This window comes from Eleutherodactylus coqui, chromosome 8 (assembly GCF_035609145.1).
Source record: "Eleutherodactylus coqui strain aEleCoq1 chromosome 8, aEleCoq1.hap1, whole genome shotgun sequence".
Lineage (NCBI taxonomy): Eukaryota > Metazoa > Chordata > Amphibia > Anura > Eleutherodactylidae > Eleutherodactylus > Eleutherodactylus coqui.
Window position 1 is genome coordinate 174,077,556 of NC_089844.1, and position 27,825 is coordinate 174,105,380.

General features: G+C 43.5%; 1 protein-coding gene across 2 annotated transcripts; it reads right to left on the reverse strand.

Annotated features, from left to right (window-relative positions):
• On the reverse strand, window positions 1–26,845 carry LOC136577687 (microfibril-associated glycoprotein 4-like). 2 transcript variants are annotated; one of them, XM_066577603.1, is made up of 6 exons: window positions 26,826–26,845; window positions 10,678–10,803; window positions 4,464–4,621; window positions 1,891–1,987; window positions 1,607–1,801; window positions 1–396 (listed from the first exon to the last, which is right to left on the reverse strand). In XM_066577603.1, the coding sequence occupies exons 2-6, from the start codon at window positions 10,766–10,768 to the stop codon at window positions 128–130; spliced, it is 810 nt and encodes a 269-aa protein (XP_066433700.1). In that variant the 5' UTR covers window positions 10,769–10,803; window positions 26,826–26,845; the 3' UTR covers window positions 1–127. The 2 variants fall into 2 exon arrangements, with proteins under 2 accessions (XP_066433700.1, XP_066433699.1); XM_066577602.1 differs by lacking the exon at window positions 26,826–26,845 and adding an exon at window positions 20,621–20,692.
• Window positions 26,846–27,825: the final 980 nt, after the last annotated feature.

Consider the following 27,825-nt stretch of genomic DNA (forward strand, 5'->3'; position numbering starts at 1 on the left):
AGAAGAATAAGCTGCTTTATTAAGTGATGAATCCCCAACGTGTTCCATTGGTAACGAAGCCTAACATCGTCAAGAATAAAGACTCGTCGGTCGTGTCATCTGTTATGAAGATGGGTTCTTGGCGGTATTATGATTTGCTGCTATCACCAGATGTTGGTGCAATCTTCATCTCAGTCCTTTTTAATGAATAGTAGGCTCCTTTCCATGTGACCCACACAAGGCCAGTGGCGTACTCCGTGGTGATTCCATGCTGATATTTCCCATTTAAATTGGCGCCGTGACATTTGGTGTACCAGAAAGCTCCATGATAGATCACTGCACAGTTATCGACATGTATATCTCTATCGTGGTCGTGGGTTGAAAATTTAAACTGGTTATGCCCCTGTAGAGAATTTCCTGTGAATGGAAACGCAAAATCATCAATAGAGATGATCCAAGTAGATAGCTCAGATGACACAATGGTAAATCCCCTTCCTGATTATTCTCTTAACCACTTATCAAACGTGAACATCCAACAGGTCAAGTGGATACATCTACAGATCTCTCCCATAGAACACAGCCTCTTCATTTCACCACAAAGAACCTCAGGAATACAATCATTGGAATAAACTCCCTCTTCTCTAATCGTTCAGTTCCTTGGTGACATCTTGACACTTTTTGATTCTTGACTATTTTTTAATCTCAGTCGTGTTCCACAATAAAACTTTCATTTCAGAATTATTTTGGTGTTGGATGAGAAGGGTATTTTTTCTCCTTTGGGGGGAGCACCTAGTGAGGAGACTTATAAGGCCATCTGTGCCCCTCTGGGAAATTTATGTAAATGGGAAGATGGAACAATACCTCGGTAGCGCCAACTATTGGATGGCAGCATTCCTGCAAGTCAATGTCAGACCGCTTAGCAAGTCTTGCAACAATGACTGCGAATATGAGCCATAGCCAGTCTTCTCCATAAGGAAAGGATTAGCCATCCACATACTGCTGTTTGGGGTATTTGCTCCTCATCAGTGTGCATTAGGTTTGCTAGCTTGGCTGGGGGCTCTCTCTATGAAGAAACCATATCCTTCCAGACCTATACATCAAAGGCCTCTCACCTAGCAAAGCCAGCAAACCTACTGCACACTAATAAGAGGCAAATATCCCCAAACAGCCGTATGTGTATGGTTTGTCCTTTCTTTCCGGAGAGGATTCCGGCTTTGGCTTATATTCCCAGTCATTATTACAAGACCTGTCAAAAAGTCTGACATTGTCTTATAGGAATGCTGCCTTCCGATAGGTGGTGTTGCTCATCCTGCTCTCCCAAACTAACATCCACCCCCACATCTGCCCCAGTGAGTGCTCAGTGAGCAGCAAACTACTTTCCATGGTGCCAATGGATCTCAGTTTTGCAAGCTGCTCATTTAGATCCAGGATCTGGGCTTCCAAATGTGCAATGTGCTATAAAGTTTTATTCTTATCCACTGGAGTGGCGGTTCTGAGTTTACCCTTCTTCCTTGCAGTATTGGTCTGGAAGTGGACGGCCAAACGGAGGAGCAGGCGGAAGCCACTTTCCATACAAGCTTATCAAGACAAGGATAATCTAATGGCAACCACTTCCTTCTTCACCTACCGGTACGTTTCTTTGGATCTCCCTCCTTGAATCCATCAATAAACAGTTCATATCCATCCTCATCAGGGTTGACAGCCAGAGGTGAGAGGGAGAAGGAGTCATAAGTCACATGTCGAGTCTCGTTATCAAAGTCCTCCATGTCGATGCGCAGGCTATACGTCTTCCTCTGGGTTAGGAGGAAAATGTTCTGTAAACCTGAGGAGATGAATGTACAGTGATGTGTAACCCCAAATGTGCAGCTGATGTAAAAATCTAAAGCCCAAGAGTGAGAAACAAGCAGTTACCCAGCCAATATTCTCCAGACACTCGTCCAAATCCCAGTTTATACTCCTCCCAACCCCGGTAGAAGTCCACACTGCCATCGAACCTCTTCTGAAAGACCTGCAAGAAGAGGTAGAGTCTGGAGGTAACCCTGCACAGTTATACATTGCACAATCTAGGATGATGGATGAATGGATGCATGATGGAGACTGCTAGGATCCATTTATGAAGGCTTCTGGACCCAACTGAACTGATGGAAGGTATCAATATTTCCTACACCAGTTCCAATTGGATTATGCTTCTTGTGTACATTTGTTTCCCAGTGAGAATGTTTGAGATGCTGGTAACATTTTTCGATAAGAGATCAGCGGATGGTGCATTTACAGGGCGACAATGACTAGTTGGGAGTAATTTGGAGTAGATCATTGGCTGATGAAGTCTTAAAGGGACTCTCTTAGTGGATTTCCATACAGTGGCTATGGACAAGGGATGTACATTACTGTGGAAAAGTTTTGGACAGGTGTGGAAAAAATACTGCAAAGAAAAAAAATACCTTAAAAATAGAAGTGTTAATGGTTTATTTTTGTCAATTGCCAATATGGTAAAGAATTAAGAGAGAAATGTAAATCACATCAATATTTTGTATGACTGTCCTTTGCCTTCACAGCAGCATCAATTCTTCAAAGTACAATTACACAAAGTCAGAAATTTTGTAAGATTACAATCAGGTTTATGATTAACCAATCATAACAAACAGGTGATAATGATCACCATTTTTATATGTAGGTTGAATTACAGTCATTAACTGAAACAGAAACAGCTGTGTAGGAGGCTTAAAACTAGGTGAGAAACAACTAAACTCTGCAACAAAGGTGAGGTTGTGGAAGACAGTTTCTTGTCACAGGTCATACACCATGGGAAGACTGAGCACAACAACAAGACACAAGGCATTTATAATGCATTAGTAAGGTTTTCCCAGGCAAATATTTCAAAACAGACTGGCGTTTCAAGATCTGCTGTTCAAGCTCTTTTGAAGAAGCACAATAAGTGAGAAACTTTAAGGACCGTAGACACAGTGGATGGCCAAGGAGACTTAGTGCAGCAGATAAACACACATCATGTTTACTCCCCTTCAAAATCAGAAGATGTTCAGCCATGCCATCAGCTCAGAACTGGTAGAAACCAGTGGGACCCAGGTACACCCATCTACTGTTCAGAGGAGTCTGGCCAGAACTGATCTTGATGGAAAATCCAAAAAGCCAAAAGAAACAAGGCCAAGTGACTGTAGAAACTGGGATGTATTGATGGCAGCAGGTACTCTTTACTGAGCAGTCAAAATTTGAAATATTTCTCTGAACCAGAAGGCAGTTTGTTCACCGAAGGGCTGAAGAGCGGTACAATAATGAGTGTCTGCAGGCAACAGTAAAGAATGGTAGAGAGCCAAATAATAATGAGTGTCTGCAGGCAACAGTAAAGAATGGTAGAGAGCCAAATAATAATAATAATAATAATGAGTGTCTGCAGGCAACAATGATTCACTATGGAAGTTCCTTGCAGTTTTGGGTCTGCATTTCAGCAAATGGAGTTGGGGATTTTTTTAAGGATTAATGTCCTTAAAGCTGAGGACACTATGAATATTTACCTATCATTCAATAGTAAAGCAGATACTTACCCACTAGAGATAAGCGAGCAAACTCGCTAAGGGCAATTGCTCGATCGAGCATTGCCCTTAGCGAGTACCTGCCCGCTCGAGAGACAAGGTTCGGGTGCCGGCGCGGGGGAGCAGTGAGTTGCGGCAGTCAGCAGGGGGGAGCGGGAGGAGAGAGGGAGAGATCTCCCCTCCGTTCCTCCCCGCTCTCCCCCACAGCTCCCTGCCCGTCCCTGGCACCCGAACCTTTTCTCTCGAGCGGGCAGGTACTCGCTACGGGCAATGCTCGCTCGAGCAATCGCCCTTAGCGAGTATGCTCGCTCATCACTATTACCCACCATTCAGTACCATCAGGGAAGCGTCTGATTGACTCCAAATATATTCTGCAAAAGGACAACGACCTCAAATATGTAGCCAATGGCAATAAGAACTATCTTCAGTGTAAAGAACAGGGAGTCCTGGAAGTGCTGATTTGGCACCGCAGAGGTCTGATCTTATCATCATCCACTCTGTCTTGAGACAGAAGTATTGGAGCGAGCCGACATCCACAAAAGATCTGTGCTTAGTTCTTCATTAAGTCTGCAGCAACCTACTTGCCAAGTTCCTTCATAAACTGTGTGCAAGTATATCTAGAAGAACTGATGCTGTTGTGAAGGTAAACGGCGGTCACACCAAATATTGATGCGATTTGTATTTCTCTTTTATTCAGTCACTTTGCATTTTGTTAATTGACAAAAATAAATTATTAACATTTCCATTTTTTCAAATATTCTTAATTTGCAGTACTTTTTGCCCAGTATTGTATGCACCAAGATTTGGCCCCTTTATAGGATCATTTAGATCTTGGTGTAGATTTGGAATTGCTGATCTATGGCTGCTTAGACAGAAGCATATGTTTAGATATTAACAAGACTGACTCTATATGACAGTATGGGGGCCGGTACTCACCGTCCAGGGTCCACCAGCACTGGTCATGTCACAATACACAGAGACGGGTGAAGAGCTCGCCCCACCTGGATATATCAGGTACACGCCGTCCGCTGTCAGACCCTGGGCCGACACATCAGAGCAGTCATAAGGGCGGCAGGAATCTATGCAGCCAACAACTAGGAGGAGAGGACACAGCAGGGGGTCAGAGTTACAGGTCCACAGCTGCCACATTGCACTTCTGAAACATTTTAGCTCAAATGCATAGCTGAGACCCCACGGAATTCAGCCACCCCCTCTCTGACTAATTCTCCCCACAAAGTAAGGAAATTGTGGAAAATTGTGAGTTGTGGTCACTGGTTGGCTGCTCAATCATGTGGGCATTTGTGTGTATGAGTTGTGTCTGCTGATGTCATCAGTTTGTCTAGTTCTATACAGTATTTAGGGACTGTAGCGCTGTCTTTAAAAAAAACTATATATTTTATGTTTGCTTATGAAATTTATGAGAATGTTTAACATAATTTTGTGTAATCTCATTAATTTAATCCGATTTGACCTGCCACTACTCAAACCCAGATGACGCGTACGCCAACATGCCCCGAAAGAAGGAACTGAGCAAAACCCAGAGTCGGGCGTTTGCTGTTGCGTGCTCTACGGATTTTTTTACCTTCTAACTATGTTCTCTTGTAAGTTTGATTAAGTCGGACAATATTTGCTTCACCCCTTGTGTATTACACTATTCTAGTTCCTTTTCCTTTAGTATGATTAGCTGCATTACTGAAGTCGGCTTTCTTTCTTTGGCATGAAGAGAGGGAAACCAACTGCTTTTAAGTGAACTGAACCAGGGTCAACCTTTGGACAGATGGCACCCTGTAAAAAATGTCCTTTTGCCCCAACTAGTTTCACCACCACCAAAGTGTACTAAAAAAAAAGCTTGCATTTATGTGAGGGTACATTAAGGAAATAAGATATGTACTTACTTACGATATACAGATAAAATTATATATTCATTCATTTATATACATATTGTGGTAATGCAGTAGCAAGAGTTGCCTGTAGAGGGCCTCGGAGTACAGATTACTGTTTGTTTGGTTAACCTGAACCAGAGAAAGAGTTAACACCTATGGGTGTGGCAGGTACTAACATAAAAGGAGCAGATCCTGCCACACTCAGGGGCAGTTGTAGCTCAGTAGAGCAGATAGAAAGCTGGCTACTAGCCAGACAGGCGGTGAAGGAGCCACATCAGGAATTTGGACCCTGAGGTCCAGTGTAAACCAGTTGGGCCTGTCACCTGTCTGACGGAGTAGGATACCTTCCAGACGCCCTGGTGGGGTTAGTGATGGGGCCCTGTGGGTTTTAAACCCTGGACATTACATATGGACTGTATTTGCATGCTGTGCATACATTTTGCTGTGGAATAAATGCTGGCAGGTGCCAGATTTAAAAAGAATGCAAGTCTTCTGAGCCTTTGAGGCATTTGTACACGTGTTGTGCCCATTTCTGGACCAAGAAGTCATTGATCCGCAGTCGAGTGACCCCACTTGCCACAATATATATACTTAGTGTCACAATCAGTTTTGGCAGAGACTGTTTACATTTACATAGTAACATAGTATTTTAGGCTAAAAAAAAAAAGACACATGCCCATCCAGTTCAACCTACTACCACCCAATGTTGATCCAGAGGAAGGCAAAAAACTCCAACTCGCTCATGTGGAAAACATCATTTCAAGACAACTGGAAACCTTGAGGGGTGAGCCCTTTCTCACTAATGAGATTTCAGAACAACCAACTGTTATTTTTTGAATAAACAGAACTGTGGTTTATATTGTAGCCCCGTCTTCCCCACATAATCAGATAATCCACTTTTCCTAGTGAGGAGTGTTACATCTGCACTTTTAAAGGTGGGGTTCAGAACTGAAAATGTTGTTTTAACCCTTTCCAATCCACTGTCTGACCTGTGAAGACATTATGATTTAAGGCTGTACAGCTCTGATGTTGGTAGACGTCCGTCGGGGTTCTCTTACTGTATATTGCCAGCCTCTCTGCTGTTGCAGCCTATCCAACGTGTCACCTCATGCAGTACTGGCTTTAGCCAGCAGATAGCACTGTCGTCTAACGGCAGAAAAAGAGTAAGCCCCCTACGAAAACCAGGATACAAATTGGACTGGAAAGGGTTAATATCCAAGGATATTTGTAAAGAGAGAAAATAGATCTTTTCATCTGAAACAATTCCTCACTTGGCTCGAGTTGTACAATCTACCAGTTAGAATATCCATGTAGCCACAGGTATATTTGGAGGACTATGAACGCCCTCAGGACCCTAAATAGACAAGCACTGTTTTAATATCCAGAATGGATTTCCAAAAACAGTGTATCATGACATTTCTCCAGTGATCATAATAGAGGCTCCGGTCTAATGTTTATTACACCGCTGGGGAAGGTCACACAAGGTCACTTTATAAAACTCAAATCTAAAGAAATGTACTGGATACTTCAGCTTAACAGACTCGTGCCGAATGGTTTAAATGACGTATTAGAGAAAATCTAACATATAGTTTATATTTTCATTGTTTAGTCATTGTTTCTCTCACTTTCTGTTTGTACAAATCCCCATTTTCGAGTCCACTTTTTAGTCCAATTTCTAATTGTTATTGTAACTTATAGTATCTTAAGGGCTCATCCACACGGGCGACGCAAATTTGACATGACAAAATCGCAGCAATATCGCTTCGGTGATCAGCGGCAATAAAGTGACTTTGTGGCACCACATGCGAGAATTTTCAGAGGGAGGGGACTTGAAATATAAGCCTTATGCCCAAAATAATCCATAGCTGCAGAAAAAAAAAAAAAAGAATACATTACCTCTCCTCTCTGCGTTTTCCCATTAAGCCCCCTGGCAGTTGCTTAAAATCTCCTGCAGAGCTTCCTGGCCGGGTCTTCGGAAATCAATGCCTCCAGGAAGCTCTGCCTCTGACTGGTTCATGAGAGCCATGGCTCAGCCAATCAGTACCAGCATTCGAGGAACAAATCACAGCCATTCATTGAATCATTGAATGACTGTGATTGGTTCATCGAACGCTGGCTCTGATTGGCTGAGCCATGGTGCTCGTGAACCAATCACAGCCAGCCATTCCTGGAGGCGGTGATTTTGATCCTCCAATCCAGGAAAGGCTGGCAGAAGACTGAAGATGAGTGCCAGACTTGAAGAGACAGCGCCTCTTAGGTGATGTATTATTATTTTTTTGGTTTTTACTGCAGTTCGAGTTTAGATTAGGGCTTTGACCGTAGGATTTCCTACTGTAAAAGTTGTATTGCACCGCATGAAAACACGGATGCGATGCAACACATAGGAAGGCTTTATAGGGAGACATGGGCTAGAAAAAAAATGGCAAATTATGTCTGTATAGAGCATGATGTTATTTTGTAGTCTCACACTCCTCTCGGTCCTTTTATCATTTTCCCCATATACGAATATTTTATTTTTTTACATAATTTTTTATATATGATTACCTAGAAACACAGATATTTTATGGTCTTATACATCCTCCTTGATTACTCCTGGTCGGTCCACATTTCCATTGATGATTTTACAAAATCAGTAATCTTGAGTATCATCACCAATCCTTTGTTATATTTTACCAAATGTTTTTGGTTTGACCACGTGGGTCCCAATAAATTAATCCCCTAAGTTTTTGTTTCTGTATGTTGTACATTTTATAGTAATTTTGCTTTATATTATTTGGGTTTATTATGTTTTTTTTTTGTTAATAAAAGAAGGTTATGAATAAAAAAGGGTATATACAAGAAATATTATTTACTTCAGGATACATTGATTAATATTTTTTACAACCCATCGTGATCCCAGATTTTTAACCACGTTTATTAATTTTAAGATGAATTGTAATATACTAGCCTGTAACATTCTACTTTCAGCACGTGGCATAACTCTGAAACGCACACCGGGGGATGTGCAATACTAATGGTGGAGTAGTATTTCTGATAGTTGGAACGCAGGCTCACATTTGGGGCTTTCTCGCTGGAGCAACATGATCGTTCGTACACTTCCACACTAACGAACATAATTATGATCACCCTGCCCCACATTACCACCAAATAGATGATATGATACTATATAGTGCCGGCCAGATGCTTCACATGTAATGAACTTGTGCTTGAGAAAGGAGAACTATAACTCCGAAATGCGTTGCATCGTCCTTGTACCTTTTTTGTTTTGTTTATTATATAAAAATAATTTACAAGTTGCTTGGAAGCGGCATCCTACCTTAGTGGGGCAACGGCCAACATAAAGAAGAGTAGATGGATTCAGACATGCAAATATACATATATGTATATATATATATGTATATATTTATTTATTTTTTAAATTTATTTATTTATTTTATTTTATTTTTATTTTTTTTGACTCACTGACTCATTGACTGACTGGCCACTAATCTCTAACTTCCCGATGCCGTACAAACATGAAATTTTGCACAACCATTCTTTAGGTCCTACATAGGAAAAGTAAAGGGGTCACAACTCGATTATTCAATGCTAAGTACAAAAGTATTGGCAGCCTTGTGTAATGTACCAAATCTAATTCTCTAACTTCCCGATGTCATACAAACATGTTTGTCATGTTTAGTGCTAATTTGTGATGTGATGGCTTTTGATGAGATTTGTAACTCATAGAGTTCATAAAATACACCAACAATACAGTTTAAAAGAGTTAAATGATAAATTCAGTGCTGCTACATCAGTATATTGGCTGTACTCCAAAATTTAATGCTAATTGCAAAAGTATTAGGACTAGGGATGAGCAAGTATACTCGCTAAAGCACTACTCGTTCGAGTAATGTGCTTTAGCCGAATATCTCCCTGCTCGTCCCTGAAGATTCGGGGGCCACCACGGGGTGGGGAGCTGCGGGTGAGAGCAGGGAGGAACGGAGGGGAGATCTCCCTCTCCCTCTCTCCCGCCCGCTCTCCCCTGCTCCCCGCCGCGACTCACCTGTCAGCTGCGGTGGCTCCCGAATCTTCAGGGACGAGCAGGGAGATACTCGGCTAAAGCACATTACTTGAGCGAGTAGTGCTTTAGCGAGTATACTCGCTCATCCCTAATTAGGACCCCTGGTTAATGTACCAAATCTAATTCTCTAAATTCCTGGTGTCGTACAAACATGACATTAGGCAGGAGCATTCTTTAGGTTCTAAATAGGAAAAGTAAAGGGATCACAACTTGATTATTCAGTGCTAATTGCAGAAGCATTGGCACCCTGTGTAATGTAGCAAATCTAATTCTCTAACTTTCCGATGTCATAAAAGTGTGAAATTTGGCCCGAGCATTATTTATACTCTAAATACGAAAATTAAAGGGGTCACAACTCGATTATTCAAAGCTAATTGCAATGTAATGTAACTTCCCGATGTCTTACAAACATGAAATTTGGCAGGAGCATTCTTTAGGTCCAAAATAGGAAAAGTAAAGGGGTCACAACTCAATTATTCAATACTATTTGCAAAAGTAAGTGCACCCCTATGTAATATAACTTCTCGATACCGTACAAGCGTGAAATTTGGTGTGAGCATTCTTTAGGTCCTAAATAAGAAGAGTGGAAGGGGTGGCACATTCTGCAGAGGGACATCTGTACATGCAACCTGAGGAGAATCTAACGCTCCTCTATGTTTATACATATTTTATTCCTCGATCCTATAAAGTAACCTTGACTTCACAAAATTTTCCATGCAAACAAAACGTAAACACCTGTATCAAATTAACTTGGGCGAAGTTGGGTATATCAGCTAGTGTTACTATACAGGCAAGCAACAGCTGCAGCGAGTGATGCTGTCACTGACTGCAGGGCATCAAGAGAAAAGGGGTGCAGGCGCTGCGTATGTACACTATCTGCTGATGTTCATCTAAATCTATTCGCTGTGTGATGCTGTCACTGTCTGTTCCAGTACACGATTGGGTGGCACCAGCGCCACCTTTCATCTCTGGAGGGTCATGCGCCCTGTGTGGTTACACAGATCGCACACCCCAAAGGCCAACCATGGGCTGAACTATACCTACATAAAACTGCATAGGCCAGTGCAGTTGCGTTGCGTTTTCTTTGCAGTGGAGGAAAGAAGTTTGGTCTCGTACGTTATAGAATATCAGACCTGCAGTGAGGTGCCGGTTTATTAGGAAGTACATAGATAGTGATCAGCGAGAGGATGCGGGAGGTGATACTCACTGTTATCTTTGTTTCTGTGACTGATATCCAAAGACTGATCACTGCTCCCTGCAAACATGATGATCGTGACGATGGCTGGGAAACTCCACATCTTCAGACTAATGACAGGAGCAATATGTGTTCAGCCTAGATTAAAGGAGACATGATGGAGGTAAGTGTCACTAGAAGCTGGAGGCTGTAGTCCATGCGCCATATAATGAACAGGTTATATAATATAACTAGCTTACCCGTCGCGCGTTGCTGCGAAGACACACAGACGTACATTTGTTTTTATATATATAGATAACAACCAATCACAACGCAGCTTTCATGTTACCTCAGCGGTATAATATAAAACAACCAATAACAGTGCAGCTTACATGTTACCTCAGCTTTATAATATATAAGACCCAATCACAGCGCAGCTTTCATGTTACCTCAGCGGTATAATATATTACAAACAATCACAGAGCAGCTTTCATGTTACCTCAGCGTTATAAGAAATAGCAACCAATCACAGTGCAGTGTTTATTTTACCTCAGCAGTATAAGAAATAGCAACCAATCACAGCGCAGCTTTCATGTTACCTCAGCAGTATAAGAAATCGCAAAAAATCACAGCGCAGCTTTCATGTTACCTCAGCAGTGTAAGGAATAGCAAAAAATCACAGCGCAGCTTTCATTTTACCTCAGCATTCCCAATCCAATATCCAGCAATTGTCTTGTGATACGTTCGGTGGATGCATCATTTTGTAGTTGAACACGCATCCCGTTGCTCGTAATGCCTTTTGCTTTCGTGCTTGAGATGGAAATTGAACGATCTTTGTCTGGGGGGCATAACTGTCGACGCTCGCACGCACCCCACCTATCGTAGGATAGTTGTACTATGCCAGTAATCTTCCCAGGAGTGTACTCAACAACTGCCCAAAGTCTCAGGGCAATTGGATGAATGGTGTAGTAATGCATAAAGGACAGACAGACACACAGACATTCATTTTTATATATATAGATGGCACCTTATAGTTTATATATTGTGTGATAGACATGATAATTATTTAATATAAAATGTCTATTGATGTTGTAATGACTTTCAGCTCTGTGGAGTCTAAAGGACACACACAATCTAATCATGGTATTTGCTAGCCAATGGATGGGTGATGTATTTGCTCTAAGTACATAAGAAGTTGCTCAACCAGTTTATGTGTAGATCTGTGTCCAATACTGAGTGTTTATCTAGACCCCCTTCCACTCCCATCCTGAAACTTCTACAACAAAGGAATTGCTTCAGCCTGAGCACATGTTGATAAGGTTGTCTGCATGCTAAAGAATACAAAGTCCATACTATGGCGGACGTGAGAGAGGGTGGGCAGAGAGGTGGGCAGAGAGGTGGGGGATTCTGTATGATCCGACAAATGAGAATCCTATATGTTACTGATGTAACCTGTTGCACGCCCATTGTGTGTCTGTACAATAAAAGGCCCTGTCTGGCTGTTTCTGGACGGAGAGCCATTTTTAACATGAGATTCATACCTTGTGTTTGACTTGGTCAGTGTGCGCATACTGCTTCCACACAATTAGGAAAGCGACAAAATACCCCAAAGCCTGCTGGAGAAATCATATTCCAGAACAGTGGAGTCCCTGGGTGAGCGAGTGGATCTGTGAGGTCACAGCCTGGAACGTACAGAGATCGGCAGATGGCACGCAGAACTCAGGGGCCCGAAAATCTACAGAACACGGTAAGATTGCTTTATCTACCTGTGTCAAAGCTGGGTTCTGACTGCTTTTCTGCCTGTTCCTGATCCAGACTGGACCTTCACTGAAAGACAGGTAATAACTCTAGTTCTGTCCACTCGGTAAAACCACCACGTTACCTGTCTAGGGGTATTTTGTACGCTGTGTATGCTGTTGTGTCTGAGACGGTTAAAAATTGTTTATGCAAGACCAAGAGATAAATTCTGTGAGGGTTAATGTGTCAGGAGGGCGGACTCGGCTGTTTAAGTCTGAGGGAACACGCCAGTGACACGTGCTCCTAGGTAAAACTAGTGTGAGGTTAGGAAGATTTATGATACGTATACTTAACTTTATGATTGAGCGTGTTATGTTCTCATATGTGGAAAGGTATATACGTATGAAGTATAGTCGTGCTTTGTGACGGCTGATTTCTCCAGAATATTATTGAGGTTTTGGTCATTGAAAATAATCGTCAGTCTCTGTGTATAGCTAAAATGTCCTGTCTAGGACGTGTACAGGAAGTGCTCTTCGGGATTGCTAGTAGACCTTGGGTTGATATAAAGGTAGATGAGATATATACCTTGGGTTGATATAAAGGTGGATGAGATATATATATACCTTGAGCCGTTGTGGGTATTCTCCAGTAATCCCGTCTGTCTGGTATTATAGAAAGAATGTGCAGTGTTTATTGTTGGGGGGAGGGCTGCTGATAAGAGTGAACTGAAAGCTTTTTCCAATTAACCCTTTCTGTTTACTTTGTCGTTCCCTGTGTTTTGTAGAATTAATGTGCATTGTAATCTGAGTGGGAAAGAGGTTATATGGGAAGGATTTGAAGAAAGCAGATTTTACAAGAGAAACAGTACTGTGTGCAGAAACTTCGAATAGGCTAGAATAAGCAGGTAGCATAGAGTTGAGCAAAGTGAGCAAGGACAAAGGTCATAGAGCTTGTGATCTGGTTGCTGAAGGCAGCAGAGTTTACTGAACATGTAGAAATGTTATACAAAGAGAAGGACCAGGAAAAGTTGCAGAAAGAAATGTTAGGTCATGGACAGATAAGATAGACTGTAGAAAGTTTACAGAAGATGAGCAGGAAGCCTAGCAGAAAGAAAGGTGTTTTTTAGATTGCTAGGAGGAGGTATAATGTAGTTAAGAGATTGAAGAGGAGAAAGCATGTAGGGGGGTATGTGTATTGCTTATGAACAATGTAATGTCTTTGTGTTGACTACAGCCCCTCCCTGTAATGGCGGCCGTGCTTGCAATGTTTACAATCCAACATAGTGTGACTCTGCAGAAAATGTAGTGAGGCCTGCCCCCACCCTGAAGTTACTTCCCCCCATGTGCTCACTTTCAGGGTGTGTGATGTTACTTCCGGTCCCTCCCCATCCGGGACAGGACCTGGCCCCGCCCCTTCCTCCTCCAGCGGCCATCTTGCCTCACCTGGACGTGCTGCTACTCAGCAGCCATTTTGCCTCACCTGGGAGTGCTGCTGCCCCTGGCCCCGCCCGTTCCTCCGGCAGCCATTTTGCCTCACTTGGGAGATTTGTAGCCCCGCCCCTTTCTGCCTCTGGCGGCCATTTTGCTGCACTTGGGAGGCCTATATTCCCCAATGCCACTGTATCCAGTGCTAACATCATGATTGTCTGAACAAAGGTTTTGTTTGACCAGACTTTGTTACGCTCCAAGATGTGGCCACTTTGGATGTGTGATAAGTTCAGGGAAACAAACCTTTGTGGAGATGCAGCTTGGGACATAGTAGATGACTAAGCTGGTTTATAGTGCATGGAAGATTGGAGTTGATGCATGGGGGGCAGAGGCCGGGAATACATGACAGGGGACGCTCTCTCATGTTCCCAGGGGCTCTGTTTTCCACTGCCCGCTTCTCCAATGGATGCTCAGACAGATGATGTTATGGAAGGCTCCTACAGATGGAATAATTTCACTATAGTCACCCAGCAAACTTTTTCATGCAATTTGGTGAAGTAATTTTACTTTTTATGTGAAGAAAGAGGGACTGAATTGCCCAGAGTAGGATGTTAATTCATCCGTATTCTTTAGTTTTTTCTTTAAGTCTTTTGTATATTCTAGTGTCAGTCTACACTGAAGCTATAATTATATTCCGACAGGAGAGTAAAAGCTAAACGCTGGCCATACCCTGAAATACTATTACACTGGGTGACGTAAAATTTTACTTGTGTTGCGCCCCCTTGTGTTAAAAAATGCTAACTGTGACCTGAAATTAAAAAAAAAATTTTTTTAAGGAGATTTTCGCTCAGACTTCGCTGCATACAATGTCACCTTGACCTACAAAGTGCTTGTTTTTGTGCCTCTTGGTTTACTAGTTTGAACGCAATGACTCTTTTTCCATTGAGTATTGCGGTTCAAAAGGGGGGAGGCATAGGTGATCTGGGTCATAGATGATCTAGGTGTTGTAGATCAGCTATTGGGTTTGGAAAAAAAAAATAAATGATTTTGTGCTACAAGATTCCGAGCCATGTGAAATAGAACATCAGCACGATTATTTAGTACTAATACAGTAAGAAACTGCAGATATGCAAACAGTTACCAGAACCCCTGTTGATAATGCATATGTTGAGCTTTTTGCAGATGGTACCAGGGTGAGGATTGATGATTCCACATCGGATATGCAGTGGTCACACAACAAGATGTCCTAGAAGCAGAAGCTCTGCCTCCGCATGTCACAGTACAATAAGCGGAATGGAAGGCCCTCACTGAGGCGTGTAGAGTGGCGAGAGGTAAGACCGGCAATCCTTTACACTGACTCCTGGTATGCATTTGGCATAGCTCATGATTACAGCCCAATATGGAAGGCCAGACAGTTTTTTACCTTAGCAGGACAACCAATTGAGAATGGTGCAACGGTACAGAGTCGCATGGAGGCCCTACTTCTACCTGACAAAGTTGAGAGTTCGCACCGATTCCTACACTGGAGAGGCGAGAGACGACACCCTCGCTGACAGCGCAGCAAAGGCAGCGGCCCTCAAGCCGTGGAAGAAAGAAGAAAGGTACTGACAGCATGAGTCAGTGGTAAAAAAACTTTGGACATTGACAAAAATTTGGACTTTGATATGCTAAAGACTTTTACAGTTACCAGCCAGCAAGGAAGGAAAGAATAAATGGACTAATATGGGAGCAGCAGAAACAGGACAGCGTGTGGTGAACAGTCAACAGCACTTGCCCACCACAGTTCCTGTATCCCATGATGGCCCAGCTGATGGACGCAAAGACCCACCTAGTAAAGCAGCAATGACGGCGACGCTTGAAAGAGGTTGGGCGACTTCTGGGTTCTCTGTAGCTGCTGCATCATTTGTCCGGTTTAGCATGATCTATGCCATGGGTAAGTCAGGGCAGAAGTAAATTTGCCACACCACACTTGCCGGGACCACTCTACCCATTTCAGGGATTGCAAATTGACTACGTTCAGCTCCCACTTGTTGGGAAGTATGAATACATGCTTGTTGTTGTTGATGTCTTTGCAGGTTGGAGGCCGACCCTGTCACCAAGGCAAACAAGTAGGTAACCGCAAAGAAGCTCATGAACGAGGTAAACTGTGAATATGGGGTACCAGAGGTGATTCAGAGTCAGACAGAGGTATAAACTTCGCAGGTAAATGTAACATGTCATGTCTGCTCTGGATGTATCCCAGGCCTTTTACATACTGTACCACCTTTAGTGTAGTGGAAAGGTGGAGAGACGTAGTGGCACGCTAAAAAGTAAGATACTTAAAAATGACGCCACTTTGGAAAGACTGTCATCCAATAGCCTTATACAGTGTTAGATATGAACCCAGGGGGGATTATACATTATCTCCCTATGAGATTGTTTGGGCTAGCCCCAAGGCTAGGTCGTTACTATCCTCAGTGGTTACAATTACAATCTGATGTGTTGACTGAGTATGTGATTTCCGTTGTTAAAGAACTAACCAAAGCCTATGCACAGGTGTTCTCTTCCAGACTCAGAGGCAGACACTGGGACACATATCTTGCAGCCTGGGGATTGGGTGTGCGTCAAGAAGTTCCCCAGGAAGCACCTTCCTGAGCCCCGATTTGATGGCCCCTACCAGGTGCTTCTGACTACTGCCACAGCTGTGAAACTAGCCGAAAGACTTACATGGATCCACGCTTCATACTGTAAGAAAGCTTCAGATCCGGGAGACCAGTCTTAGTTGTGCCAAAGACGTTACTCTGGTTAGGGCTAGTGAGAGAGGAGGGTGGCAACTGGAATCCTTAGTCGGAAGAATATGGGGGTATGGTTACCTTCTAGTATAACTCGTCCAATGCTCAAGTAGCTGCATATTCCTTCGACTATTGTACTGTGGTCCCGTGTCTAGGCGCAAGATCCCACCGCAGGCCAGATTTAGCTCAGTCCAGCTGGTTATATGACTTATATACCCGGGGAATACAATATGTTTGCGCCACTGATAACGTCTGGGGAGAAGACTGCCGTTATTGGGGATTAGTGGGATGGAACGCAGGAACAGACTAGTCCTATAAACCGCGAAGTGCCTTAAATAAGAAAAATAGGAGCGGGAAATCCCTAATTAGTCGTATAACCCTCCTTGAGAATAATAAGGACAGCAGGTATTGGAAGGCTGAACTTAGTATGTTGCTTGGTTTTAATGCGGTTTTTACATTAACCATGGGAGATCCAAGCCCGGGGGACGGGGAGACTTATAGTCTGGGGACATACCGGTACGGGAGGATAGATCCCTTAGGGAAGTTTAAAATAAGGGGTATGGTAGATGCAGCCGAATGGAAGCCTTCACTTAGTCCCGTGCCCATAATTAACCCCCTCCGCCGTAAGATAAAGACCTTGACGAACATGATGATCATAGCCGACCCTACCTTTGAGGACACCTTGACAGTAGCGACTGGCTACTCTGACCAGAATCTCTGGTTGGAGTTGATGAGGTACAATGCTAACAGGAGCAACAAGTCTAACTGTTGCGTGTGCGGTAGTGCCCGACTACACTCGGGGATGGTCCCCCTAAATCTCCCTGTAGATGCTGAAGAGTGGTTTATTAGTCTCTTCACGAACATTTCCGCTAATTACACTGTCCGTGAGAAATGGAAGAAGGAATACTCTATAACTACTTAAGTGTTTTGCACCGGAGAGAGTATTACTGACTACCCTGGAAACTACACCTGCCAGGCAAATAGGCAGGGTGGAGGGAGATTTTTGGGGAACTCACCAACGGGTATTGCTCCTCCTACAGTATGATAGGAGGGGAATAGATGCAGAATCAGGTCCAGTCCTTAGGAGACGTTTACTGGCTTTGTGGAGACATGAGGTAGAGGACCCGCCTGGAGGGTAATTGGACAGGGGAGTGTGCCTTAGTAAAGCCCTTATGCTCCTCCACATCCTGTCAGACACCAACGTTTCCCTTGTTTGAAAAAGATGAAGAGCCAGTTCCGATAATGCCAACCACATGCGCTACCAAAGAAAAAGGAGAAATGTACTAGTACTGTGCCTGCCCCGATCTCCTAAGATGGATTGTCAGTGGAATTCCCATTTGCCTAGGGATAGTGCAGAAGACCTTAGGTTCCGGCGAGGGCACACCCTGTGGGGTGTTAACTTGTACAGATAGAGGGTATGGATGCCCGGAAATGAGCCCAGGGAATCCATGGCCTCCCTCTGAGGTAAGGTAGGGATCCCCCCCCCTCCTAGGAGTAGGGACTTACGGGCAGTGGGAAAGCCCTGACGCAAGGGTGAGGCGACTTGGACGTGTTCACCATTAGGACTATCTCCAGGAGGGACATTGGTGTGGGTGAAGATTAGGGAGTCCCACGCCGTGCGTACCTGTGCACGCTACTAGTATTGTAACATTATACTAGAGCGAGAAGAGAGACCCCTGGTGGTAGTTTTGATCTACACGTGTACATTGACGTCATGGGATAGCCAAGGGGGGTACCTGACAAGTTTTAAAAATTAGAGACCAAATTAAAACTAGATTCGAGTCCACTTTCCTGATCATTATGGTAAATAAACGTTGACTGGATTAATTATGTTTATTATAATTAGCAGCGGTTTATAAATTATACTAGAGACGCCTTATAGGGACTAGTTGACCAATAGGACCTACCTCGACTATGACTTTTTTAAAAAAATAGAATGGCCTTAGATATGACTTTAGCTAAAAAGGGGAGTGTCTGAAAGATGATAGGGGAGACTTGTTATACCTACATCCTAGACGACACATGACCCGCGGGTAAAAACGCAGTTGTCATTAAGAAGCTGACCGTACTAACTAAAAAGAGCTAACTTTTGGGACCAGCACTCGCCATGGATGAGCGGGTGGTAAAGGATCCTGGCACAGACGGGCGTCGCTGTTGTATGTGAACTGATGATTACCTTTTCTGTTCTAGTCTGCTGTGTTATCCCCTGTGTCAGAGAGACCTGTGAAACTGATGCTGGAAAAGCCGCTTCCACCATGAGTTTGCTGGATGCATCCCCAGAAGGAGTGGACAAGTCCTACACCCCCTTGAAGACCCTAAAACGAACCTTCAACGCGCTCCAGTTATAGGCTCATGCGCAGAGAACTGTGAAAATTAGAGGATAGACATTTTAAGGGGGGATTGTGAGAGACATGATAATTATTTAATATAAAATGTCTATTGATGTTGTAATGACTTTCAGCTCTGTGGAGTCTAAAGGACACACACAATCTAATCATGGTATTTGCTAGCCAATGGATGGGTGATGTATTTGCTCTAAGTACATAAGAAGTTGCTCAACCAGTTTATGTGTAGATCTGTGTCCAATACTGAGTGTTTATCTAGCCCCCCTTCCACTCCCATCCTGAAACTTCTACAACAAAGGAATTGCTTCAGCCTGAGCACATGTTGATAAGGTTGTCTGCATGCTAAAGAATACAAAGTCCATACTATGGCGGACGTGAGAGAGGGTGGGCAGAGAGGTGGGCAGAGAGGTGGGGGATTCTGTATGATCCGACAAATGAGAATCCTATATGTTACTGATGTAACCTGTTGCACGCCCATTGTGTGTCTGTACAATAAAAGGCCCTGTCTGGCTGTTTCTGGACGGAGAGCCATTTTTAACATGAGATTCATACCTTGTGTTTGACTTGGTCAGTGTGCGCATACTGCTTCCACACAATTAGGAAAGCGACAAAATACCCCAAAGCCTGCTGGAGAAATCATATTCCAGAACAATTGTGACATCCAGGATTAGGCACTCACCTCGGTACACCATCTTTTCTCATACGGCACACACAGTAAATCAACTTCCACACTGAAGTTTCTTTCAGTCAGACTCCTGCCAGCTCAATAACACCTGGCAGCAACACAGTGCAGAAAAACAGAAATCTTGGCCATCTGGCCTCTTACTACACATTTAACAGTGGCAGCTCTCTAATATTAAGGCTTAGGGCCCAAAACTGCATACATCATCAAACCATATATCATATACAAGCATAGTGTGCGTCTCATACCCTGTCGTGCCTTGAAGTCAGTACACAGGACTTTTGTGTAGGCAGTTTCTCTGTCCGAACTGGTAATGGGAGCCATTTTTGAGAAGCACAGCTTCTTTTTAACAAGCCCTCTCAGGTGACTCATAATGACGTAGCTCTACAGCTAGGAATGGCCTTTCCCTGCTGCCCATTTTCCTGAACTATGGCCGCCTGGTCACTCATATACGTCACCACAGTGGCTCCTCTACCACAATATATAGAATTAATCACAGTAAACAGTGCTTTAAATTATTTATCCTGTACTGATCCTGAGTTCCATCCTGTATTATACTCCGGAGCTGCACTCTCTATTCTAGTGGTAGTTATTGGACACTAACAACATGGCTGAACCAATAATACTATAACACTGGTGCCACTTACTTTGCCCTACTTTGCCCTGCTCACACATATTGTGCGAATACGCCTGCAGGAAAGATCACAGCATGTTCTATCTTGGCGCGTATTTCATGCCAAGACAATGCATGGCGATTGTTGGCATGCCGCAAGTACACAATGCCATTGCATATTTGCTGCCTCGCGTGCGACACGCAGTGAATCAAGCCACGAGCTGATACTTCCCAGAATGCAAATCACCAACAGGAGATACTTGTAGGCATCAGAGCTGAAGTCTACATGTTTGGAACGATTGGATACATTACCGACATACTGATGATTAGCGGTGGACCTCAGCTATAGGTTGCAGGACTAGGATTACTATTTCCAGCCTTCCTTGACCGAGACAACTTACCGGAGACTTTTATCAATACGAGGCGTATGCTCCTTCCAGATCTGTAGAATGGGATCACTGCTGACCCCTCTATATACTGTGAGTCGCTATATGTCACATGGGCACAGAACTCGCTGACTTACACATATATGTCTTCCTCTTTCCATCCTCTAAGAACTGATGGGACTTCCTGTTTAGGGTTGTTGCCCTCAGTCGTAAGGAATTTGGTTCAGGACACGTCAGAAATGATACGTTTCAGTGTCTCCTGCTAAATTATACCCTGATGTGAAGTGGTCCAGCCGCACTCCATAGTTTCTATATAATGGACTATACACCATCGCTGTGGAGGGTCCAGGTCCGTAGCTGCTGCCAAGCGTTCTCCCCATCCTCTGATTCTGATGTCTTATAAAGTGCTTGACTTTTGAACTTGGGTTGGACCTTCACGTCATCGTAAACAACCCAATCTAGAGTAAACCCTGAACTCTGGAGTAAACGCAAAAACACTTCACTTGGGAGTCAAAGTGGACACAGATTTATTTGAATCACAGAAATAAAACTATCCCAGTAGTCAGGTGAAGGGCTGTGTCATTGGGAAGCAAGAATACTGTCAGATCCTCGGCACCCGGCCAGGCAGCAATAATGGGTGGCACGCTCTGGCTTACCATTCTATCAGAGCCAGTACACTTTAGAGCAGTGTTTCTCAACTCCAGTCCTCAGGACCCCAAAACAGGCCATGTCTTCAGGATTTCCTTAGTATTGCACAGATGATGTAATTATTGTCAGTGCCTCAGACATTGCTACCAGTGTTCTTACTATAGGCCATCTTGAAAACATGACCTGTTGGGGGTCCTGAGGACTGGAGTTGAGAAACACTGCTTTAGAGGCTGTGACATTTATAATAGAGGTCATAACTAGGGTTGCCACCCGGCAAGATAACCACAGGTCCAGACGGTAATCTGCCCAGGAGGCTTGTGCCAATATTTATATTTTACCAGCCCTACTAGAGGCCAGTAAAAAAACACTTACCTGCATTGAGCAACGCCGACCGGGCAGCAACCAGACCCACCAGCACATTTACTGAACTGAGGTTTTGTCCCAGACGCCATTCACTGTAAACTCACAGAGAACCCTAGGCCCCAGCTTCTGCACCGCATACAGTACGTGTAAGAATGAAGACACCAGGTGGAAGAGTCCAGAGTCCTGTGTGAGTTTACAGTGGCTAGTGTCCAGGACGGAACCTCAGTTAAGTGGATGTGCTGGCTGGTCCACTTGCTGCTTGGCTGGGGCTTATATTTTGAGGGTCATTGTTATTATTGGGGCTACTATGGGGTCACTTTCTACTGGGACCACTGTGGGGGTCGCTATTACTACTGAGGTCACTGTGGGTGTCACTATTACTACTGGGGAACGCTTACTATTGGAACCACTACTGGGTCCAAGGGTCACTGAGAGGAACACAATTAGTAGCTGGGGCCACTAGAATAATGTAGTTAAAAACATACATAGTGATAAGCTATACCCCCAACCAAAGCCCCCAAACCATGCCCCTTTTACACTGGCAAGTATTTTTGGTTTTTTTTCAACCGTAGCCATACCACATCTATCACCATGTTTTTGCAGCACCATACAGTAGTTCCTGTCGCACTAATTGCAGTGGTATGCTTACTGTGTTGGTCTGTTGTCAGGTTGTGCTTCTGGGACCTGTAGTTCCTTGGTTTTCTAAGAGCACACTGTCACAGGTGTGGGATGTTTGAGCCGGCTGGGTGTGGAGTTCTCCATCCAGCCAATCACCACTGGTCTCCTGCACATAAATGCCAGCACCTCTAGCTAGAGGGTGTTGGTTTCCTCATTTCCTTCCCAGTACCCTTGTGTTTGCATCCATGTATGTTTTTCTATTGGTGTAAACAGCGACGTATCATAGTATGAAAGGTTAAAAAATGATATATCTCCAGCCAGTTCAGCCTATTACCCCCCATGTTGATCCGGAGGAAGGCAAAAAACCCTAATGAGGTAGAAGCCAAGCCTCCACATTTAGGGTGAATTCACACAAACGTATATCGGCTCGGTTTTCACGCCGAGCCAATATACGTCGTCCTCGTGTGCAGGGGGGGAGGATGGAAGAGCTAGGAGCAGGAACTGAGCTCCCGCCCCCTCTCTGCCTCCTCTCCGCCCCTCTGCACTATTTGCAATGGAAAGAGGCGGGACGGGGCGGGGTCTAATTCTCAGACCTTAGCCCCGCCCCCATCCTGCCTCCTCTCATTGCAAATAGTGCAGAGGGGCGGAGAGGAGGCAGAGAGGGGGTGGGAGCTCAGTTACTGCTCCTGGCTCTTCCATCCTCCCCCCCCCTGCACACGAGGACGACGTATATCGGCTCGGCGTAAAAACCAAGCCGATATACGTTCGTGTGAATGCACCCTTAAGGGAAAATAATTCCTTCCTGACTCCAATCTGGCAATCAGAAGAATCCCCGGATCACCAACCCTTTTGAAGTAATCAGTGACTATAACATGTAATATTGTATTGCTCAGGAACGGCATCCAGGTCCCTCTTGTACACCAAGTACTCAGGCAGAGAGTTCCATAGTCTCACTGCTCTTACAGTAAAGAACTCCCTTCTATGTTGTGTAGAAACCTTCTTTCCTCTAGATGTAGAGGGTGCCCCCTTGTTACAGTCACAGTCCTGGGTGTAAATAGATGATGGGAAAGATCTCTGTATTGTCCCCTGATATATGTATACATAGTTATTAGAGCACCCCCTTGTTACACTCCTGGGTATAAATAGATGATGGGAGAGATCTCTGTACTGTCTCCTGATATATCTATACATAGTTATTAGAGCACCCCCTTGTTACACTCCTGGGTATAAATAGATGATGGGAGAGATCTCTCTACTGACCCCTGATATATCTATACATAGTTATTAGAGCAACCCCTTGTTACACTCCTGGGTATAAATAGATGATAGGAGAGATCTCTCTACTGACCCCTGATATATCTATATATAGTTATTAGAGCGCCCCCTTGCTACAGTTCTGGATATAAATAGATGATGGGAGAGATCTCTGTACTGTCCCCTGATATATTTATGCATAGTTATTTGAGCGCCCCCTTGTTACAGTCCTGGGTATAAATAGATGATGGGAGAGATCTCTGTACTGACCCCTGATATATTTATACATAGTTATTAGAGCGCCCCCTTGTTACGGTCCTGGATATAAATAGATGATGGGAGAGATCTCTGTACTGACCCCTGATATATTTATACATAGTTATTAGAGCACCCCCTTGTTACAGTCTTGGGTACAAAGTGATCATCGGAGAGATCTCTGTATTGTCCTCTGATATATTTATACATAGTTATTAGGTCGTCCTTCAGCTGCCTTTTTTACTAAATAACCCCAATTTTGATAACCTCTCTGGGTATTGTAGTCAGCCCATTCCATGTATTACTTTAGTTGCCCACCTTTGTTCCCGCTCAAGCTCTGATATGTCCTTCTTGAGTACCGGTACCCAAAACTGCACACAATATTCCATGTGTGGTCTGACTACTGACTTGTAAAGAGGAAGAACAATGTCCTCATTGTGCGCCCCTAGAGTTCTTTTGATGCACCCATGATCCTATTTGCCCTGGCAGCAGCTGCCTGACACTGGTTGCTCCAGATAAGTATACAGTTAACTAAAATCCCCAAGTCCATCTCCATGTCAGTGTTCCCCAGTGGTTTCCCATTTAGTGTGTAATGGTGACATGTATTTCCTGCCCATGTGCAGAACCGCACATTTATCAGTGTTACACCTCGTTTGCCATATTTCTGCCCAAACCCTAATTTATCCAGATCATCTTCGAACTGCCTTGCGTCCTCTTTTGTGTTAATTTCTTAACATAGTTTTGTGTCATTTACAAATATTGATATTTTACTGTGCAGTCCTTCTACCAGGTTATTAATAAATATATTTAAAAGAATAAGGCCCAAAACTGCTCCCCGTGGTACCCTACTAGTAACTGTGACCCAATCAGAGTATGTACCATTTATAACCCCCTCTGCTTTCTATCACTGACCAGTTACTTACCCACTTACACACTTTCTCACCCAGACCAAGCATTCTCATTTTATTTACCAACCTTTTATATTACACAGGATCAAACGCTTTGGAAAAGTCAGATACACAACATCCAGTGACTCCCCGGTCCAGTCTAGAACTTACTTCCTTATAGAAGCTTATCAGATTGGTTTGACAGGAGTGGCCCCTCATAAACCCACGCTGATACGGAGTTATACAGCTATCTTTCTTGAGGTCCTCCAGGATAGCATCTCTTAGAAACCCTTCAAACATTTTACCCACAATAGAAGTAAGACTTACCGGCCTGTAGTTTCCAGATCTGCTTTTTTTGCCCCTTTTTGAATATTGGCACCACATTGTCTACGTGCCAATCCAGTGGAACAGACCCGTCACTATAAAGTCCTTAAATAACAAGGGTCTGTGTATCACATTATTTAATTCTGTTAAAATCCAGAGGTGTATGCCATCGGGACCTGGAGAGTTGTCCATTTTAACCCTTTGCAATCCAATTTTGGATTCAGTGTTACCTAGGAGGCTTTCTCTTTCTGCTATTATAAAATGGTGCCATCTGCTGGCTAGAGCCAGTACTGTGGTATGTGACATGCTGGAGAGGCCCCTGACAACAGAGTGGCCAGTAATCTACAGTAAGAATACCCTGCCGGACGTCTTCCGACATCGGGGCTGTACAGCCTTCAATCAGAATGTCTTTAGATGTCAGGCAGTGGATTGGAAAGGGTTAATGTTTTTAAGACGGAGCTGCACTTCTTTCTGGGTTAGACTGCAGACATTTAGTGGAGAGCTTACATTATGACTCTGCATCTCATGGGACATTTCATTTTCCTGTGTGAAAACTTTGTAGAAAAAGGTATGTAATAGATTTGTTTTCTCCTCATCAGCCTCTACAACTTCTCCTACATTATTTATTAAAGGGCCAACACTTTCAGTATTAATCTTTTTACTATTTATATAATTGAAGAGGAGTTCAGGATTAGTTTTACTGTCTTTAGCAATAAGTTTCTCTGTTTTCATCTTTGCTGCTTTTATCTGATTTATACATAATTTATTTTTTTCCTTATAGGTTTTTAGAGCTTCTTCGCTGCCTTCTTGTTTTAGTAGTTCAAATGCTTTCTGTTTACTGTTTATTGCCCCCTTTACATCTTTATTAAGCCATATGGTTTTTCTCCTATTACTAAGGATTTTATTCCTGTAAGGTATGAACCGCTCACAGTAAGTAATTAGGATGTTTTTAAACGTTTCCCATTTATTATTTGTACTCTTATTTTTGAGTACATTATCCTAGTCATTAAGGTAAAGAGCATCACTAAGCTGATCGAACTTGGACTTCCTAAGTTTAGTATTTTTGTAGCTCCCCTATAAAATTCTCTCTTAAAGGAAAAGTTGATATGTATTATATTTTGGTCACTATTTCCCAGCTGCCCCCAACCTGCACCCCTGTTATTCTGTCAGGTCTATTGGTTAATATTAAGTCCAAAATGGCCGTCCACCTAGTTCGGTCCTCTACAAGTTGGGTAAGGCAATTATCTTTAGTAATTGACATAAAGTTCAATGTGTCAAACTTGAGGGCCAGGAAAACACACCGTTTGACAATCCCGGTCTTTATGGTAGATTGCTTTGTCTGTCCCCCTAATAATTGAGTCTGCCACTACCAGGACCTGTATAGCAGCCTGTAGTGTCGAAGACCTTTTTTTTGTCTGAATGGAAGGCACATTTCAGGTTTTATGTAATCGAGTATACTGATTTCAAAAATCAAGACGAAAAAAAATTCTCTGAAAACTGGAACACCTCCCTAAATGACCAGAAATGTAAGGGTCTGCAAGGCTTCCAAATGTGCAACACACTTACTACTTGCACAGCAGTATGTACCCTCGAACGGCTGCTCAAGTACTGCACAACTGGCACAAGTTGTACAATGGAGGGCATTGTCAATCATGGAGCCCATTCTAAATAGGGACCCTACAGATAGAGTAGATGAAAGTAATATATGCAAAAATTCTAATTGATAAACTGTAATTAAACACAAATTTTTCCCAAAGTCCCCAATCCTAAATCACACTTGTGACACAATTTACTTACAACACAGTACAGTTATGTCAGCCGCGCACACTCAGGTCGCACGATCACTTAGGCTTGGGTAGATAAACTCTTACCTGTCTTGCTTCTGTTCCTCCTCTGTTTGGAATGGACACAGATAGCTCAACAGGTGCAATTTATAAGACCCTGGTTGTGTAAGCCCGCCCCTGATTACTCACCTGCGCAAACAATGAAGACTGCAAACCACAAGCAGGCTGTTTGGAGTGGAATGGATCTGTGCAGGTGGCAAGACATTACGTGTGAACAGTCCTGTTCTGTGTGGAATGCATTTCCTTGTGTGTTGTTGTGAACTGTGCCCTGTTCTGCTTGGATTGCTTTCCATCTAAAATGAGCCAGGTCTTTAGGATCCAGCGTGGGGCCGTCCCTATCGGGGCGACTCATGGGGTAAGTTGTCTTGTGAAAGTAGGGGAGACAATGAGGACCCTTATAGCGGGCTCATGGGCTTAAGTACATTGGCCAAAATACAAACCAATACCTGGTACTGTAGGAATGCCATCTGTTTATGCATGCAGGTATGTTAGGTGAGTGTTTTGGGTGTTTGTCACTCTTTGTGTTATGTCTGCTGATGAGTCCCATTTGCAGTTTTCGAGTTCACAAAATTTTTATCGTGACATCTCTGCAGTAGTTTTGGAGAAATGTGCATTTTAGTGAAAGCAGACAGACACAGAACTAGTTCTACATATTTATGAGCTGCCGCCTAGCCATACTCACCCTGCCCTCTAGCCAATGATTGGCAGCTATCTCTCACAGCAATAGACAGACAACAGTCAATCATTGGCTGGAGAGCAGGGTTGGTGTATTTAGCCTGCAGCTCAAAAATATCCAGGACTACTTCAAGTAGTCCTCTACACATGTACTGACACTGATAAAACTACTGCACACATAGACATATCTACATGTCACAGCAGGCATATCAGTGTGATCAGTGTGGCTGTCACTACGTTGGGCTGCCCACCGAGAGGGATGCAAAAAGATGGTGACAGAGTCTCTTTACGACTAGATGTCCAGGCCAATCTGTAAAAAAGAGATTAAACATAACAAACCCCTAACACAGAA